Source organism: Pinus tabuliformis, chromosome Q, assembly GCF_031772625.1.
Source record: "Pinus tabuliformis cultivar Carrire ecotype Pingquan chromosome Q, CPIR1, whole genome shotgun sequence".
Taxonomy (NCBI): Eukaryota; Viridiplantae; Streptophyta; class Pinopsida; order Pinales; family Pinaceae; genus Pinus; species Pinus tabuliformis.
The window spans coordinates 976392675-976411607 of NC_142296.1; the positions used below are offsets into that span (position 1 = coordinate 976392675).

Below are 18933 nucleotides of genomic sequence, written 5' to 3' on the forward strand. Positions count from 1 at the left end.
TATCTGAATTCAAAATTTACAAGGTGCAGTTCCAAATATAGACCTAGCAATTACATAGTTTGGTATATCTTGCTAAGACAACTGAACAGAAAAAGGAAACACCTTGACAAGGCAAATACTTGACCATATCATATCCTTTTCCTGTCTCTACTCTAGTCATAGAGTGTCCTGGATGTTAGAAGTGTCCACCAATTTTACAGGAAATTTGCCATGTGCAGTATGTTTCATGCGGCTTTGTTTCTCGAGTTGTAAGATCTATACTTGGATTCAGAATGTAGTAGACACCCATATGATGAATTTTTGCCAACAAATTTAATGTCTGTACCCACCTTATTCATTATGAATAGTACCAGGAAGCAGATGAAAAACTTCAAATGTTTTCTTATTAGAAATCATGAAGCCAGTAACGGGCAGGACACTCCAAGACACTGTTAAGTTGAATGGTCTCTCCCACATATTGCTTACCTGAAAAATATTTAGCCACCATGTTAAGTTTATGATAACGTGACCAAGTAGCTGCACCAAGAATCATTATGTTTCACATCCTTTTCAATCTAAAACTCATTTAAGGGAAAGAGGAGAACGATGTTGTTACAGTTAAACGTAAAGCTATAATAGATCCCAGATTGTAGAGAAGGAACCACACACTTGATCAAGAAAACTGTACTTGTTTGATGTGTAAACATGGAACTTGGCTTGCTCTTCTTCCGTAACAATACAATCCCACAAAGAGATCTGAAAGAACCAGACAAAGATTGAATATACCTTCATCAAATTTATATCTAGCTGACTGCCAATACTATCACTTGTGCCAGTGGCTTGTTTAAACAAGAGAACCAATGAAGAAATACTGAAATCCACAGGCTTAATATCGCACAATTTTTTATGGCATCCATAATAAGACATATTGTATGTGATCCCTTAATCACTGGCTATAAAACCTTTGCTACATAATTTATTCAATAAAAGATCACATAAGAAAAAGCCACCAACAATATTTAAAAGAGAAAACCCAAGCAAATATATGGAAAAAAATAAGGACCTGATTCACAGCATTGCTTGATGTTACATACTCCGCAGCTACAAACACAAATATCTGTAATACACCATATAAAATATCATGCAAACATGTTGCACAGGTATATCGTTTTCTACATATTAAACAATCTGCAGTTGTCATATAAAAAATAGCATATAGTATACTAAAAACATTTTGAACATATGTGCATTTACCTGTTTTGTGTTCCAAGAGAATAAGGATCGAAGATCCGCTGTGATATTGAGAGCTAACTTTGCCTACAATAGTTGCCAACAAATTATACTTTAAGCTTACTTTATTGGAGACAAATTGGTTTGCCAATTTACTCAAATCTAGAAACTAAGAATATCGTAAACAAAATATTGGAGTAAAGCCAAACCAAATATTATGATAAAACTCAACTTGTCCCACTTGAGCCATCATAGTAGAAAAAATAGGTTAGTCATATTTTATGGCTGCAGTAACCTAAATTTTGATAAATACACATGCTTCAAATATATCGTGCAATTCTAATTTCTATGGGAGCTTGGTTGATTGGTAAAACAGGGCTGTTGCTATTCGCCCCACCAAGGTTCAAATTCCTTGCAAGCATGTTCACATCATGGACAAGCATACTAACATAAGTGGGTTTTTTACTGTGAATGGGGCTGTTACTGCTGAAACTTTCACCCCAGGTGTTAAAGTCCCAATCCACAAAGTGAAAACCTAAGGTCAACATGGAGAAGTTATCCAATGTCACCTCAATAACCCTCTACCACTCTTTAGGTCAGTTCTTCTCTAACTCAAAGGGGTGAATCCCTATACCACTCTGTAAGTCTAATAAAACATGATCACAAAGTATAGTATTTTCACTTATGATGGAAAATCTGAGGTTTTATTTTTCAGATTATATTATTAAGATTTTTGGAAAGAAAACGAAGAATCTTTGGTTTGGGAGATGAGATCTAAATTTATGGATTTTTAGCGATAATTTCCAGATCTTACAATTCCAAATAGGAAGATCCCTTTTGCTTACGGAAAGCAACCTGAATTCTAGTTTAAAATTTCAGATTTCAGAGCAGCAAGATGAATGTCAACTTAATTTTATGAGTTTATTAAATGGTTGGAAAGCAATATTAGTGCATATAAGTTTTATTGGGAAATTTAGTCTGAGGGAAAAGTTTATTGAGCTCCACCTCATGAGAAATATGACAGCTACAGCTGGACTTAGCATGCTACAGCTATAAATTTCTTGATTTTTACAAATACAAAATTCAGATCTAGAGTCCTAATGAAGGAAAATTCATCAAATATGCAATGAGTCTGCTCACAACTAAAATAAGGCAAATTTTAGCACGTTCTAGTCGAGAAATTTTACTCTCATTCAATAGTTTCAGTCATTAACAACATACAAGTTTTCAAGAGGAAAGTAACCACCCTCAAATTCACTTAAATTAAGAACAATATTATCCAGATTAAGCTCCATCACACAATTGAAGAAATGAGAATTCAAGCCTTTGTATTCAGCAAATTAGTTCCAAAAGGCATCCACTACAAACTCCGATAAACCACAAGTCTTCAAGCAACAGCCTAGTGTGTCTCCACAAACTTTCAACAATGACTTGCTTATATAAAATTTTGGCTCAACAACCTCCACAATAAAATAGTAACATCTCTACCAAAACCCTAGACATATTCTAAGAAATCAAAAAGTAAGATTATCCCTCAACTAACTCGAGAGGACAAATAAAACAACTAGTAAAAAATGTCTGACCATGCCACATGTAAAAATTTCTATGCATGAGCGCTCAAGAAGGTTGGGTGCCCCTCTAATAATAGCACAAGAATGTGTTAAGGCTCCAATGTCCTCGAAGTAGCTGGATTGACTGTGTCAAGATGATGTTAAATGATAAAATATTCCTCCAGCAAGTGCATCCTACTAGGAGTTGATTTTTAGGGATCTTCTTATCTGATAATTACTTCTTATGATTTTTTTCATTAATCATTCTTTCGTTTGCATTCATCATAAAGAAATTACATAGAAAATATCAATAGTAAAAATATAAATGACAGTAGAGACAGCCAAACACAAGAGACAAGCATTTACCCTGGGAAAACCCACATGCGGGAAAAACCCAACAACCTTGTCCTTAGGAAAATTATTGAATTCAACAGAGATACATCTAATCTGCTAGTGAACATAAAGGTCAAACTAACTATCCACAAGTTCTAGGTCAAATATAGTTAATCTACCCAGATATAGGTTTGCCCAAATTCAGTCCTTTTCTCAGATTCGGTCCTCTGCCCAAGACAAACTGCTCCATAATTCGTCTTTCTGCAAAAGATCAAATCTGCCCAAGGTTCAGTCTTTTACCCTGTTGTTGCACAAACTAGCAGGCCTAGTTTGTAGGCTAACGCTAGAGGGCACAACAACAATTTGGGACAAAGGCCCACTGTCACCAAAGCCTATGTTCCCTTCTCTTCTCGGATTTTCACCGACGAGAGGAGTCCCAATATCCCTCACTTGTGATTAATGTGTCTATACTAGGGTTTGAACTTTGAAGAGAGGCAAGGATGGATCATTCAATGGCAAGGCTCAATAGAGGTGCGAGCTTTGAGAGAAGCTAAGACGGTTTTCCACGAAAAACACCTTGAGAGAGAGAAAGACTATACTAGACCTAGGGTTGAGGTATGTGACGGGATAGGAGTTCATCCAAGGTCAATATAGTCAAGAGAAAAGGCTTTGAATGATATGCTACTTAAATTACAAACCTTCAAGGAATCCCCAAGTCAAAGCAGCTTCAAGGGTTCCCACTTGGTACGATGGCTAGGGCATCAATTATCTTGAGATTCAACCATGAGAATTGCCTCAAATTTGGAGGGGGGCTAGAGAAAACACCAGCGCAAAAGCCTATCCAATTGGTTTTGCAAGAGCTCACTCCAAATGAATTTCGTACCAAGCCCTAGAGAGGCTACCTATCCTTGAAGGGACGAAGAATAAGAGGAGAAGATAAGGCGAGGGGTAAATGAAATTTCGATGAGGATATGCTCGCCCAAGATCCCAGGCCTAATGCCTTATCAATTGGGAGAAATGGAGTCAAGAATTACTTTGATTAAAGAACTTCTCTCTATCAAGGAGACCTATGTAGCTTCGCTAGCCCTAAAGGAGGCAACTACACAACTACAATAGATATTTATACTTCGTTGACAATGATTGATGGAGTTTCAAGGTTTCAATATGCAAAATAAGCCTCTAGGAACATTCATTCATCATTATCTATGAGTAATGCATGCAATACATTCAATAATCCCAGTGTTCTAAAAAATTCACATTAAATTAAGGCACATTCAAGATCATGACAAGAAATTCCATATATTAGACATGTAACAATGTAAAAATATAGCATTAAAAGGACATACAAGGCAATGAGAATATATCCTTCGATCAACATTGTGTAATATCCCCAATTTTGATTTTTCATTTAATAGGATTGGCAGAGTTATTGGTGAAGTGCTAAGCCTAGCACAATTTTGTAATCTGGGCATTGGAGACATTTTGGGTATATGGGATTTAGGAGAAATCGAAAATCCCAACCTTATTGGAATGTGTGGGCCACCCCTCATGGAATACGCATCCCTTGGAGGAAAATTCATTTGTGTGGGAAGCAAGGTCGAAATAGTTGGCTAAGGGACCCACAAGGAAAGGTGAAGCAACAATTATAAATAAGGGGTTGAAGGCATCATAGAGTGCTTTTGATAATTTGTCATTTTACACATTGTTGCTCAAGTTGTTCAGCTGAGTAACAGGTGTCGTTTAGCACCAAAGGTTTCCAAGGGGGAATCTCACCCTCTTCTTCAGTGGATCACGAGTGCCACCCTAGGGAGGTAAACTTGTCTCATCTTTGGTAGCTGGGAGGATACCACGCAGTAGCCGAATTTTTGGCACTAGTGGGATGCAGAAAAGGGAGCTACAGAGGGCTTGGAGTGGTATTGTGCGGGAGAGAAGAGGTTTGTTGTTGCTGGGATATTTTCTCACACAAATACTTGCTGGAAGGAGGAAATTTCCAAGAGTAGCGGTGCTTTCGTCAGCAGAACAAATTAGTGTGGCTGGGCCTGTGTCATCTTGCTCAGGAACTGCGCAATATTTCGTAGGGGCCAAGTGTGGGGTGGCTTATGGAAGGAATTGAGGAGTTGGGGTTGCTTGGAATTGGATTGGGGGAGATTGTAGGGGATTTTCCAGCATTTTGGCGGAGTAGCAAGCACAAAATCTGCTACAAGGTACATTTTCTGCTTGTGGAGGAAGGCCAAGCATTTGGGGTCAATTTTGGAGTGTCAAAACTAGAGCAAACCCTTCCTAGGTTCTTACAACTCAGCCAGCAACTGGAGGAGCTAGGGGAAATTGGGCCGAAATTCCAAGGTCAACATTTGGCCAATTCCTTCGTGGGTTTTTGTGGGTTATTGGAGGAGAGCCTGGTGTTAATTTCTCAAAATTTTCTAAGCACCAAAAGAGGCCCTAGCAGCCATTTCTTGCAGCCAGTAGTGCAAATTTCAGAGGGACAACATAGAGCTTGGTTGGGGAGAACCGCACTTGTGCCTGAGTAGCTGATTTCATCACCTTGGCATTATTAGCTTGCCTTGAGCAAGCCCAGTTGCATGCACTCTGATCTTATACTGTATCGAACATTTATCTTAATAAAATGGCTCAGCTCAATGCAGCTTTTGGCATTTTCTGGTTGTTTAATGTGGTGTAATTTTATGTGTGTTTTTTTTCTATGTCTGTTGTGTTTGTCATTGTAAATTTCCATTAGGAATATTACACATTGCAAAGAGAAGCTCCAAGACAAGATAGCGAAATTTTCCATACATCAAAATGCATCAAATGTCCAATTTCGTCCAACAATTGCAAGTCTAAATTCTTTTCATAAGAGAGATTCGTTGTCGCCCAAATTGTACAGGTGAATGCAACAACGACTCAGGGCAGGGGTTGTCACTCTAATCCCTGCACTCCCTATTCTAGTTGTCTCCCAACAGCAGGCTATGGGGGGTAGTCCCTATGAAATGTGTCGATGAGAGACTTGTCAGGAACCAACTAGTCCGGGAGACACAATTGAATGGCTTAGCAACCTGGTAAATGATGATTTGTAATATTCTTAATTAGTAAATACAGTGATAAACAAAGCAAATAATAATATGCACACACAAAAATTCAAACACATGAGAACACATCCAGAACACCATCAATATAAATTGTAGTACAATGGGGGTTTGGTGAGAGTGCACATGAGCTTGCCAAAAAGGAAGTATATACAAGCCCTAGGTGAAAAAATCCAATGCCCAAGTGCTTGAACGTGTGCTTCAACTAGGCCTTGCGCTGCCCTGGAAAGACTGCCTAGTCTACTACAAATGATCAGTTGTTTGACCCTCTTCCGGAGCTCAGAAAATTCTTGGAAATTAACCTCGGTCTCCTCTCAAGTAACCCACCAAAACCCAGAAAGGGTTTGGCCTACTTCAGACCCCTGAAATTGGCCCCGATTTCAGTGTGATCCTCAACTGGCTGGGAATTTTGGCCCACCTGATTAATCGCTGCTTCAACCCTCCAAAATGCTGCAAAATTCTAGGGATTTACTCCTCTGGAAATCTAGCCAAATCCCCAGCTCAAATCTGCCCCCTGTTGTAGAATGTAACTAGGTTCGGTCTTCATAATTGTACTTGAAATCAAAATGTAATATATTTGTCAAAAGAAAGCAAAAGGAATTTTATTATTGAATTGACTTGTTAAAACATGGATTTCAAGTTTGGATCAATTGTCATAGCTCAAGCCTCCATTGTAGGCTTTAGGATTGTTTATTTGAGTCAAAATCAATTTATTGTTTGGTCAAAGACTCTTCCATCAAGTGTCCTTATTGTCAACCTCAAATAAATCATCTACAAGTCAGGCTACAAGTTGGCCTAACTTTATTTCGAGACAATTGTTCATAAACATGTGTCGGCTCATTTATGATGGACAAACAACTATATATACAAGCCTAAGGACTTCGCATCAAGCACAGTTCAGAGCTCAGATTTCAGAGAGGAATTTCGGTGATCTCAGAAGCAAAGTTTCGGTGATCTCAGATATAGTTTTTTTGGTGATCTCAAAGAGACAGAATTTCGTGAAGGCATAGTATAATGAAGAGATGACTTCATTGTAAATTGCAGAGATGATTTCGGTGCAGTGACAAGGTTTCGGTGCTACCACATTGACAAGGTCTAGATGCAGTGACAAAGTTTCAGTGCTGCCACAATGACAAGGTCTCTGTGCAGTGACAAGGTCTCGGTGCTATCACAGTGAAGATGATTTCGTTGCTATCACAGTGATAAGAATTCGGTCTATCAGATTGATAAGGACTCAGTGCTCACATAGTAACATGAATGACAAACTGAAGAAGATCAAGCAATGATGACTTGATGGAGTAAGTCTCTAGTCTAGGTTGTGAGGGTCTTGGTTATCTCATTGTGTTTTTGAATCTACTGAAGGAATAATTTTGACTGGGTTTTCCCCTAGAGTAGGGTTTTGCCCTGGCTACGTGCCTACATCTTGTGTCCTCTTCTATTTGTTGCTTGGAATTAGTCTTGATGATAAGAAAAGATAACTTGAAAGAACGAATAATAATAACGAAAACATCACAAGATAATGTCATAATAAGAGAAATCATTAATCGCCACTCTTTGGATTTCTCAACATGGTATCTGAGCTATGGTCATGGCCAAAGGCAGTTTGAAGAAGGGCAGTTCTAGGCTAATGGAATTAAGATTCTGAGGTATCTTGAAAGGCTGGGTAACAAATTTCAGTGAGCTAGTTCAGTCTTCATTCACGATATCAAGACACCTTGAAGAAGGAGAATTTCGATATACCACAGTAAAGGAATTCGGATCAATTTTCAGAAAATTAGGATTGGTGAATTCACAGTCTGGAAAAGATGCAACCTCGTTCAAATTACAACGAAGGTTTTCAGGATCTCAGTATACCACAGTGAGCTATTCGGATCAAGTTCAGTAATGAATTCTCAAGAAGAAAGCTCGGTTGTCACAGTGATACATTAGTGAAGTTTGGATCAATCTCAGAGAATGAGTTCAGTGAAGTTACAATATATTAGAGAGGTAACTATGCTGGAAAATGCAGAGAAGAGGTTGGTTGATCTAAGTAACAAAGTTTCGGTATACCTTTGAAGGAGGAATACAGTTCAATCACAGGCAGCGAAAGGAGGATTTGATGAAACAAAAGCATTCATTTGAAGACTATCTGAAGTCTGTCCTATGGAAGAAGAAAATACAAATCTTGTACGAGCTCAAGTACAAGGTACCAGATCTAAGAAATCGAGTAAGTATTTTATTAGAGAAGGAAGATCCACATATGTAGCATTTTTTTTCAATGTTTCGGAGCCACTAACAAGTTCCATTATCAAGACTTTGAGTGGGTATGCAGAGAAGAGACTGAATATATAATAGAAGTACAGGGAACTATAAAATCCGACTAAAGGGAAAAGGAAGATCCTCATATAGTTTAATTATGAAGCATATAATAATATATGATGGGATAATATGTAATAAAGAATGTTTTTTTGAGGGTTAATAAAATTAATGTACGATTTTTTTTAGTAATGAGAATGGATATTAATTAGTAGGTACTAATAAGAAGATATATATATATATATATTGTATGTTAATGTTTAATAATTGAGAAGTAAATAATTAATAATTGTTATAGGAAATTAATAATAATTTATAGTTTACATATGTGTAATGTTCCAAACTTATATAAACAATGATATGCAAAGAAAAATCAATTTTTAACACAGGAAAAATAAAACAATCAGCAAATACTCAATATACTCCAAAAATGAGAACTGCCATTTTATTAATGAAATGGAGCAAGTATAATAGTATGGAAAATGCACCTAGGCTTGCATCAAGGGCAAGCTTGACAAAAGTAAAACCCAGGTGATAAGAAATAATCTCAAAGATGGAAAATGGCTTCTCCTCTAATGCTCTGCGCTACCTCCTAGAAACTCCACTGCTTGATGGAAAGGAACTGCAAGTAACCCCATCTTTGGTGCTCAGAAAATGCTGAAACTTTAGCCCCAAGCTCCTTGGACAAAAACCCAAAAATGGTTTGGCCTTAATCCAACCTCCCAAATTTGGCCTCCAATATGCACTATGCCCTCCAACTGCTCAAGAAATATGCCCTGCAAGGAACAGCAATGAAACCTCCCCCAATGCTCCGAAAATGAAACAATCTCCTCTCCAAATTTCTCCCTTAGCATCCCCGGTAATGTTCAGTCTCAAAGACTAATACTTTACCCACCAAGTGAGCACCAAGTGTTGTCTTTTTGCTGGCCCAAGTAGTGCGAAAGTCACCCTACAAAGTAGCACACTCCTCCAGCTCCCAAACTCTCCAAGATGATAATAATACTCCTAGCCTCCTCTCCGGAAATCTCTCACCCAAACTCCACTGCAAGACTCCACAAGCAAACTCAGCCTCCTCTTCAATGTGTCCTCCAGTAATGCACACCACCTGGAGATGAATGCCACTGCTGGAAATCACAATGAGGTCCTCCTCCTGAAGAAATGAAGAAAAAGCTTCCTAGGGTGGCACTTGAAGTCCCCTGAAGAAAGGGTGAGCTCTTCACTCAAAGAACTCGTGCTGAACATTAAGTGACTCGACTAAGCAGCTCGAGCAACCAAAGAGAAATTCATATGCCAAAAGATGAATGAGATGAGGAGACCCACCTTCCTTATATAAATTTCGTGGAGCACTTTTCCCTCCAATTCGTCCTCCATCGTGGGCCCTCACTTAACCACCTCCATGCAAAAATTGACCACCACCATGCAAATCGAAATAGGGAGTGTGCATTTCCCTAGTGTGGGTGGCCCCCATGTGTAACTTAACCACGACAAAAATACTTCTCCTAAGTCTAATCTCCTAATAAAATCGAATAGGACCCACTAGCTCCAAAATTGGCCCCATAATATAAAAATTAATCTTGTTCCAAAATAATTTAGGAACGGACATGACAATATGTTAATAGGAAATTAATTTATTTTTGTTATAGGATATTGGAGATTATTAATATTAAGGGATATTGATAATAAGGGAGTAAGAGGAATTATTTTTTATTATAATTAATATGAAGGAAAGCATATATATAGGTTAATCATATGGATAATATAAAGTTAGCATAAAAAAAAATAGATAACAAAAAGAGGAGGGGGGGGAATAAGAAGAAAAAAGTCAAATGAGGGAGAAGCTAATTCACCTGACATGGGACACGAAGAACACGAGGATTCGAGTGTCGGAAACGGACATGTTGACCCCCCGAAACAAGACACGTTATATATTATTTTATATATATATATATATATATATATATATATATATATATATATGTATATATATATATATATTCGAGTGTCAGACACGGACATGTTGACCCCCCGGAACAAGACACGTTATATATTATTTTATTAATATATATATATATATATATATATATATATATAGAGAGAGAGAGAGAGAGAGAGAGAGAGATATTAAAAATTAGATATGTCTTACCCAAATTCTCATTCATGATACAAATTCATTGATTCAAATAGACATCTTCATCTAGATGTAAGTTTTACAAAGTAACATTATGCATACAAATACAATTGTGACATAATACATATTCATCAATGATCCAATAGGAGAAAGACAAGATATTGTAGTTTTCTCATTAAGTTATCAAAATCAAAATGTGTTACATAGTGTAATGTTCCTAAGTAGGAATGTAAGTGATATTAAGAAAATAAACTTTGCAGCAGCATATAAAAATAAAACACACATCAAACATCCATGAAAACGCTGCCAATAAGAAACTGCTGAGCCATATTATTAAAAATTTGTAGGCTAGATACAATATGAAGTGGAATGGTGCACCTGAGCTTGTCCCAATGAACAAGCAAGACCAACCCTAGGTGGGAAAATAGTTGAGCTGAAGGCTTCCCAGCTGTCACACTACGCTGCCCTAGTAAACAACTGCCCTGTTGAACTTCGACTAGCTGGAAGGTGCTCAAAAACTGCCCAGAAAATTGTGTGCTTTTAACCCCGTACTCCTTGAACCAAACCCAGAAAAACCCAGAAGGGAATTTAGCTAGTTTTGACTTTGGATTTCAACCTCCTTGGAGCCTCTCCCCAGCTTCAACTGCCAATTTTGACTTGTAGGAAACAACCTGCAAATCCCTCTGCAAACTCCTCCAAAATGTTGGTTTTACCTGTGATATTCAACTCCTAGCTCGCCGGATGGCTCTTGACCAAGATCAACTGGCCCCCCAAGTCCCACGAATTTGTTGTTGGATGGCCTCCACACAGTCTCTTTGTCCAAGAATTCAAGTGACTGTTGCGCTGGTCTAGCTGGCTGCAAACTCCAACAAAAATGCCTTCTCTACGCTGCCTCCTCAACTCCCGGATCTCCCAGCAAGCAATGAATCCCCTTGGTGACCTCCAACTCCTTCGTGTTTTTTGGCTGCCCAGGAATACGCAGTTCCCTCTCTACGTTGATGGCTAAAGTGTGTTGTTGTGCCCGACTCCTTGAACATTTTGTAAGAACACCCTCCCTAGGGCAGGCACGGATGGTCCCCCGAAGTAGAGGTTGAATCTCCCGCGTGAGAGATTCGTGGCTAAACAGTCGGTATACTTGCTAAGCAGCAAAGCGTACAAGTGAGTGTTTGTTTTCAAATGTAGAAGATGATCGAAAATGAGCGTTGATCCTCCTTTTATTACCTTGGGCCTCCTTAGCCTCATGTGGGCCGCTACATCCACCCATTCGATTTCCCTCCAATCACATCGAATGGCCAAGTTCGAAATCCCCATGTGGGTGGCCCCCACATTCCACTAGCTCCTAAATAAAGTTGAAATTGCCCCATAGTCCCTAAGTCTACGTGTGGGGTCCTCCTAAGTCAAAATTGTGCCAAAAAATGTGTAGCTGCACCTTGTGATTAATTTCTTTGTGAAGGGACATGACAGTCCTCCCCTCCCAAATGTTGCTTGCCCTCAAGCAACCTCAAAGTTGGGTGCTCCAATATGCGCTCACCTTCCCAAGTGACATCCTCATCTGGCAAGTTATTCCAGCGTACCAAGAACTACCTGATGGTCCTGCTCCTCAGTCTCCTTTCCCTGCTCTCCAAAATGGCCTCTGGTTCTAACTTCTAACACCAAGTGGCCCTCATCATCCAGCAGCGGTAGATCAGTTGTTATCGCCACTTGTTGTCCCAACACCTTCTTCAGGCATGAGACATGAAACACATTGTGGATTCTACTCCCTGGAGGCAGCTACAGCTCATAAGCCACCTCCCCAACTCGCCTACTCACCCAGTAGGGCCCATAGAAGCATGGTTGTAGCTTCTCGACCCCCTTCTGTTTCAACGTAGACTGCTTGTAAGGTTGCAACCGAAGGCATACTAAGTCCCCCTCCTCAAAGTGCCTCTCTCTCCTATGTCAGGCTACATAAATTTTTTGCAAATTTTGGGTTGTCACCAAATTATCCTTGAGAGCCTTGAGGATATCTTGGCTCTCTTGGACCCAGTCTTTGGCCTTTGGGCCCGACTGTCTCCAAAAACAATATCAACAAAAGTCAATGCATCATATCCATAAAGGGCATGAAAATGAGTCATACCAATAGACATGTGGTGCGTAGTGTTGTAGCAGTACTCACCCAGATGCAACCACCGAATCCACGTCCTATGCTGACCTGTCACATAGTTCCTCAGGTACCCCTCCAACCACTGATTAACTCTCTTTGTCTGGCCATCAGTCTGAGGGTGATAACTGGTGCTAGGAGTGAGCTCCGTCCCAACCAACCTGAAGAGTTCCTGCCAAAATCCACCCATGAATCTGTTGTCTCTGTCGCTCACTATGTTCTTGGGGAGCCCATGCAGCCTGAAAACCTCCCAGAAGAACAACTCGGCAACCTGTGCAGTCATGTACCTAGTGGGGATGGCGAAGAAGTGGGCAAATTTGGTCAACCTGTCGACCACTACATATATGCAATCCTTCCCCTGTACAGTGGGGAGCCCAGTGATGAAATCCATCGAAATATTTTCCCATTTCCCCTCCGGAATGGGAAGTGGTTATAGTAGCCCTGCAGGGTGGGTCAGCTCCCCCTTGTTCCGCTGACATGCCTCACACTCCCATATGTGTTGCAGCACGTCCTCCTTGAGGCCCTTCCACGTGAATCTCTCCCGAACAACCATATAAGTCTTCCGGAACCCCTTGTGTCCAAACAGTGGTGAATCATGAGCTACTTGGAGTATCCTCTCCCTCAACTGTGATTTGGGCACTAAGTCAACGTGCCCCTTGTAATAGATGACCTCGTCTATCACACAGTCAGCGTTGTGTCCCCTCCAATACCTCGCATGCCCTCCTGTCCTTGGAGTACTCCACCAACAACTGAGCCCTCCAATCCAGGCAGATGCTCATAAGAGATAATTCGGCTGGTCTCCGAGATAATGCATTGACCAACACATTGTGCCTCCCCCACACATACTCGATGTCGAAATCATAGGCCTGCACCTTGCTGACCCATCTCTGTTGTCTGTCGTTGAGGCCCTGCTGCCCCATGAAATGTCGAAGGTTAGTGTGATCAGTCTTCACTCAGAACTAGTTTCCCACCAAGTACTGGCAGAACTTGGCCAATGCATGCATAATGGCCAGCATCTCCTTGTCATATATGGAATATGACAGCTCATGCAGTAGGAGCTTTCGACTCTCAAAAGCTATGGGATGCCCCTCCTGTGACAATACTGCTCCAACTCCTACCCCGGATGCATCACACTCCACCGTGAATGGCTGGGAAAAGTCTGGAAGTGCCAAGACAGGGCAACTGCTCATCACCTCCTTGAGGTGATCAAAGGCAACCTGTGCTCCATCAGTCCATGCGAAGGCCCCCTTCTTGGTCAAGTCAGTCAAAGGTGTTGCCAGCTACGAGAACCCTTTGACAAACTTCCTGTAATAGGTGCAAATGCCCAAGAAGCCCCTCAGCGTAGTCACGTCTCAGGGTACTGGCCAATCCCAGATGGCCCGAATCTTCTCCTCGTGAACTTTCACCCCATCTGCTCCAATGATATGCCCTAGGTAGAGCATCTCTGTCAACCCAAACTCGCACTTGGAGAGCTTGGCATAGAACTGCTGCTCCTCCAGAATGCGCAATACCTCCTCCAAGTGTTGGAGGTGCTCCTCCCACGTCTGGCTATAGATCAGGAAGTCATCAAAGAACACTGGCACGAACATCCTCAACGGTCCCCGAAAGACATCGTTCATGCATGACTGGAATGGGGCTGGAGCGTTGGTCAGCCCAAACGGCATGACCAAAAACTCAAAGTGCCCATAGTGGCACCAAAAAGTTGTCTTTGGGATGTCTTGATCCCTCACCCTGATCTGGTGGTACCCTAAACGCAGATAATCTTATAGAAGTACTTGGCTCCTCTAAGCTCATCCATCAGCTTGTCAATGCGAGGAATAGGGTACCGGTTCTTAAGAGTCTTTCGGTTGAGGACTCGGTAGTCAATACACATCCGAAGGGTTCGTTCCATCCTTCTTCTTCACCAGCACTACTGAAGAAGCGAAAGGACTGGAACATAGCCTAAGTAGCTCCTGGATGGCCTTCTCTATCTTGTCCTTATAGGCTTTGGGATGCATGTAAGGAGTAGTGATCACTGCCTGTACACCCGGCTCCAGCTCAATGGTGTGCTCAAATCCTCTATCTAGTGGCTGCCCTGGTGGAATGTCCCCAGACACTACTGCATACCTATCCAGTAAAGCTTGTATGTCTAGTGGTGGTGGTTGCGCATGTCCCCCAGCCTCAGAGATCCTCAACTCAACTGCCCATGCAATGTCCCCATGTTGTAGATCTGCCTCCATCCTGTGGGCCGAAACTGTCTGAGGTGGGTAAGACTGCATGCCTCTCAAGACCACTAGTTTGCTATCTAGCCCAATGAACTCCATCTCTGGTTTCCTCCAATCCGTTGTGACTCGCCCAAGGGAATACAGCCACTGGACACCCATCACCACGTTGGTGTCTGGCACATCGACCACAAAGAAGTGATCCACCATCGAGTAGTTCCCCATAACTACTATCAAGGAGGGCACATATCTGATGCACTGGATGGTACAGTCACCTGGCACTAGGACTGAGAAACCCTCAAACTTTGTTGTGGTGATGCCCCTCCTCTCTACCAGCTATGAATCTATGAAATTGTGGATAGCCCCACTGTCCACCAGCATTGACACCCTTTGTCCCTATATAGTGCCTCTAATCCTCAGTGTCAAAAACTTAGGAATCTCGCATAAAGAAGCAAGGACTCCTCTTGTTGAGGCAAGAGATGCCCCTCCTTGTGGAGGTGGTGGTGGTGGCCCTCTGTCTGCCAAACTCTCTCCATCTGTCCCGACTCCCACCACAATCCTGCTCCACCTCATCCTCCTAGTCACTGTCAGAAAAGACTATAGTGTGCTCTACGTGCAGTGCACCTATGGCCAGGTGCCCAAGGCCCTCTGCATGTGAAGCATAGCTTCCTCCAGAGGAGGTCCTTCCGTGTCTCCTCATCTAACTGCCCCCTACCCTGTGTGGTCCTCGATGGTGGGGGTCTAGTCTCATGCCCCTTATGTGGGAAAGGGGTCCGTGCAGGAAATGGTGCTCTAGTCTTGGGGATTGCCCTCGTAGATCTTTGGCACACAAGACCGCTTCCTGTAGCGTGGAGGGTCTGCATGACTTCACCAGTCCACGCAGGGGCTCAAGCAAGCCCTCAATGAAGGTATATACCCTCCTTACCTCGGATAGATCCGGGACCATCACTGGCACAAGAAAAAACTCTGAAAAGTACTTCTCTAGGTTCCCAATTTGGCATAGTTGTGTCAGCTCCCTGAAATATGCCTCCGGATCCCTTTGATCGAATCAATCCACCACCCTCCAGGTGAAGTCCTCACAAGAAACTATCTGGGCATGCCCTAAGGTGGTCAAGCCATGTAACCACCAATCATGGGCTTCCCCCTCTAGGTGCAGCGTGGCCATCTTAATGACTTCCTGCTCTGTCATCTGGTTGAGTTGAAAGTATGTGTCCATCTTTTCAACCCAAGCGCTAGCCATGCACTTGGCAGTGCCATCAAAAGTAGGGAAATAGATCTTCCCTATGGTTCTCTACAGCTCATAGTTCTGGGTCCGTTGTCCTTCGTACCCCTTGTTCCTCTCGCTCTGCTTGAGCTTGCAGTAATCTTTGAAGGAGAGGGCTTCTTTGAAGTCTTCGTCCATGGTTTGCCATTCTCTGAAGTAATCCCCCATCTGAGGAGGATCTTCCTCCCTTGCATGCTCGATTTGTGCTACTAGCACGAAAGAAGGTAGTGTAGCCCGAGTTTGCACACTGACTGAAGGACGTTGCGCTGCTGGTGTTTGCTAATTGAAAGGCTGAGAGGCCCCGAAAGTTTCTCCACATAGAAACCCTCTAGGTGTGGTCCTTTCTCTGTTTTGTGACTTAATCTCCTCCAACATGTCTTTCTGCCCCTTGGCCAAGTCACTCAAGGCCCTCAGGATGTTGTTGAAAGCCATCCCCTCCCTGATCTTGGGCTCTATCATTTCCTGCTCTCCGGCCACTGCTTTCCCTTTGTCCTCTGTATCTGGAGTAATTTCTAACTCCCTTTCTCTGCTCCTGTACCTCTGCCTACGGTAGGTGATGTTCTGCTGATCCCCTTCTCTCATAGGGAACAATCCCCACAGCTGAGCCAAGAACTAGGCTCTGATACCACTGCAATGTTCCTAAGTAGGAATGTAAGTGATATTAAGCAAATACACTGTGCAGCATCGTATAAAAATAAAACACACATCAAAGATCCATGAAAACGATGCTAATAAGGAATTGTTGAGCCATATTATTAAAAATTTGCAGGCTAGATACAATATGAAATGGAATGGTGCACCAGGGCTTGTCTTAATAAACAAGCAAGACCAACCCCAGGTGGGAAAATAGCTGAGCTGAACGCTGCCCAGTTGTTGCACCACTCTGCACTGCGCTACCCCAGTAAATTGCTACTCTACTGAACTTCGACTAGCTAGAAGGTGCTCAAAAACTGCCCAGAAAATTGTGTGCTTTTAACCCCTTACTCCTTGGACCAAACCCAAAAAAACACAGAAGGGAATTTAGCTGGCTTTGACTTTGGATTTTTGACCTCCTTGGAACCTCTCCCCAGCTTCAACTGCCAATTTCAACTTGCATGAAACAACTTGCAAATCCCTCTGCAAACTCCTCCAAAATGTTGGTTTTACCTATGCTATTCAACTCCTAGCTCCCTGGATGGTTCTTGGCCAAGATCAACTTCCCCCCCAAGTCCCATGAATTTGTTGCTGGATGGCCTCTGTGCAATCCCTCTGTCCAAGAATTCGACTGACTGCTGCGTTTGTCTAGCTGGCTACAAATTCTAGCAAAAATTCCTTCTCTATGTTGCCTCCTCAACTCCCGAATCTCCCAGCACGCAATGAATCCCCTTGCTGACCTCCAACTCCTCCTTCGTGTTTTCTGGCTGCCAAGGATACGCAGTGCCCTCTCTACGTTGATGGCTGAAATGTGTTGTTGTCCCTAACTCCCTGAAACTCTTGTTAGAACAGCCTCCCTATGGCGGGGCACAGATGGTCCCCTGAATTAGAGGTTGAATCTCCCACGTGAGAGATTCATGGCTAAACAGCCGGTAGACTTGCTAAGCAACAAAGCATACGAGTGTTTGTTTTCAAATGTAGAAGATGATAAAAAATGAGAGTTGATCCTCCTTTTATTTCCTTGGGCCTCCTTAGCCTCATGTGGGCCCCTCCATCCACCGATTTGATTTCCCTCCAAGCACATCGAATGGCCAAGTTCGAATTCCCCATGTGGGTGGCCCCCACATTCCACTAGCTCCTAAATAAAGTCAAAATTGACCCATAGTTCCTAAGTCTATGTGTGGGGTCCTCCTCCTAAGTCAAAATTGTGCCAAAAATGTGTAGCTGCACCCTGTGACTAATGTCTTTGAGAAGGGACATGACACAATTAGTAGCAATGTCAATGGAAAATAGAAATAGCAAATACAAAACAACTACAAGCCTCAAGGCGATAGGTAGCTCATGAGTATCAATCCTCATCATCAAAATCAGCATCACTATACTCATCATCATCGTCACCACTACTCTCCTTTGTTGCATCCTCCTCCTATGTATCCAATGTCACCTTTGCATCTGCTGGTGTGGAGGATGACCCCTCTACAGTATCACTATCATCAAAAGTGACAGGCTCTAACACTAGCTCATTAAGATCCAAATTGGCCAATGCCAACTCAACGATGTTGTCCAAACCCATATTGTCAGGAAAGACATCCCACATCTTTGTCTTTCCCTTCAACCACTCATCCCTCTACCTGTAAATAAGACGAAGGTTGGTGTGCACATACACTATTGTCTCTTCCCTGGACTGCTCAAGCTTGCTCTTCTTGACACTACAGAAATTCCCATATGTGCTCCAATTCCTCTTGCAACAAGAGGATGAAGTCACCTAAGAGAGGAGCATCATGGCTAAATACTATAGATGAGGGCTTATTGCCCCATGAGTTTCCCACCAAGAATAGGGATTCTTAGCCCCCTGTCTCTAATCAAATCATATCCTGCAAATCGACCAGTGCCAGTGGAAAACTTTGTAAAGGCATCCTCCACCTCATCAAGGGATGCTCTATCCTAAAAAATCCGCCTCAATGCATCTTTCCTCCCCTCTAAAATTTCACCATCATGTGAGGAGGGAATCTACGGGAAGGTCCACCATTCAGCCACTCACGGTTTTCGTATTTTGGGTTCAATGAGTGAGCCAAACAATGTAAAGGTGTGCAATTCTTGTCC

The 18933-nt window shown here is 42.2% G+C and overlaps 1 protein-coding gene across 3 annotated transcripts in view; it reads right to left on the reverse strand.

The window, feature by feature from the left end:
• Positions 1-275: 275 nt before the first annotated feature.
• LOC149222742 (signal peptidase complex subunit 3B-like) overlaps positions 276-18933 on the reverse strand; it is a 238851-nt gene continuing 220193 nt past the window's right edge. For 2 of the 3 annotated variants that reach the window (XM_089383142.1, XM_089383143.1), the window contains exons 4-7: positions 1234-1296; positions 1043-1096; positions 649-735; positions 276-465 (exon numbers count right to left, since the gene is read on the reverse strand). In XM_089383142.1, coding sequence (XP_089239268.1) covers positions 331-465; positions 649-735; positions 1043-1096; positions 1234-1296 — 339 coding nt within the window. In that variant the 3' untranslated portion in view covers positions 276-330. The remainder of the gene's footprint in view (positions 466-648; positions 736-1042; positions 1097-1233; positions 1297-18933) is intronic. The other variant, XM_089383144.1, reaches the window with a different exon arrangement.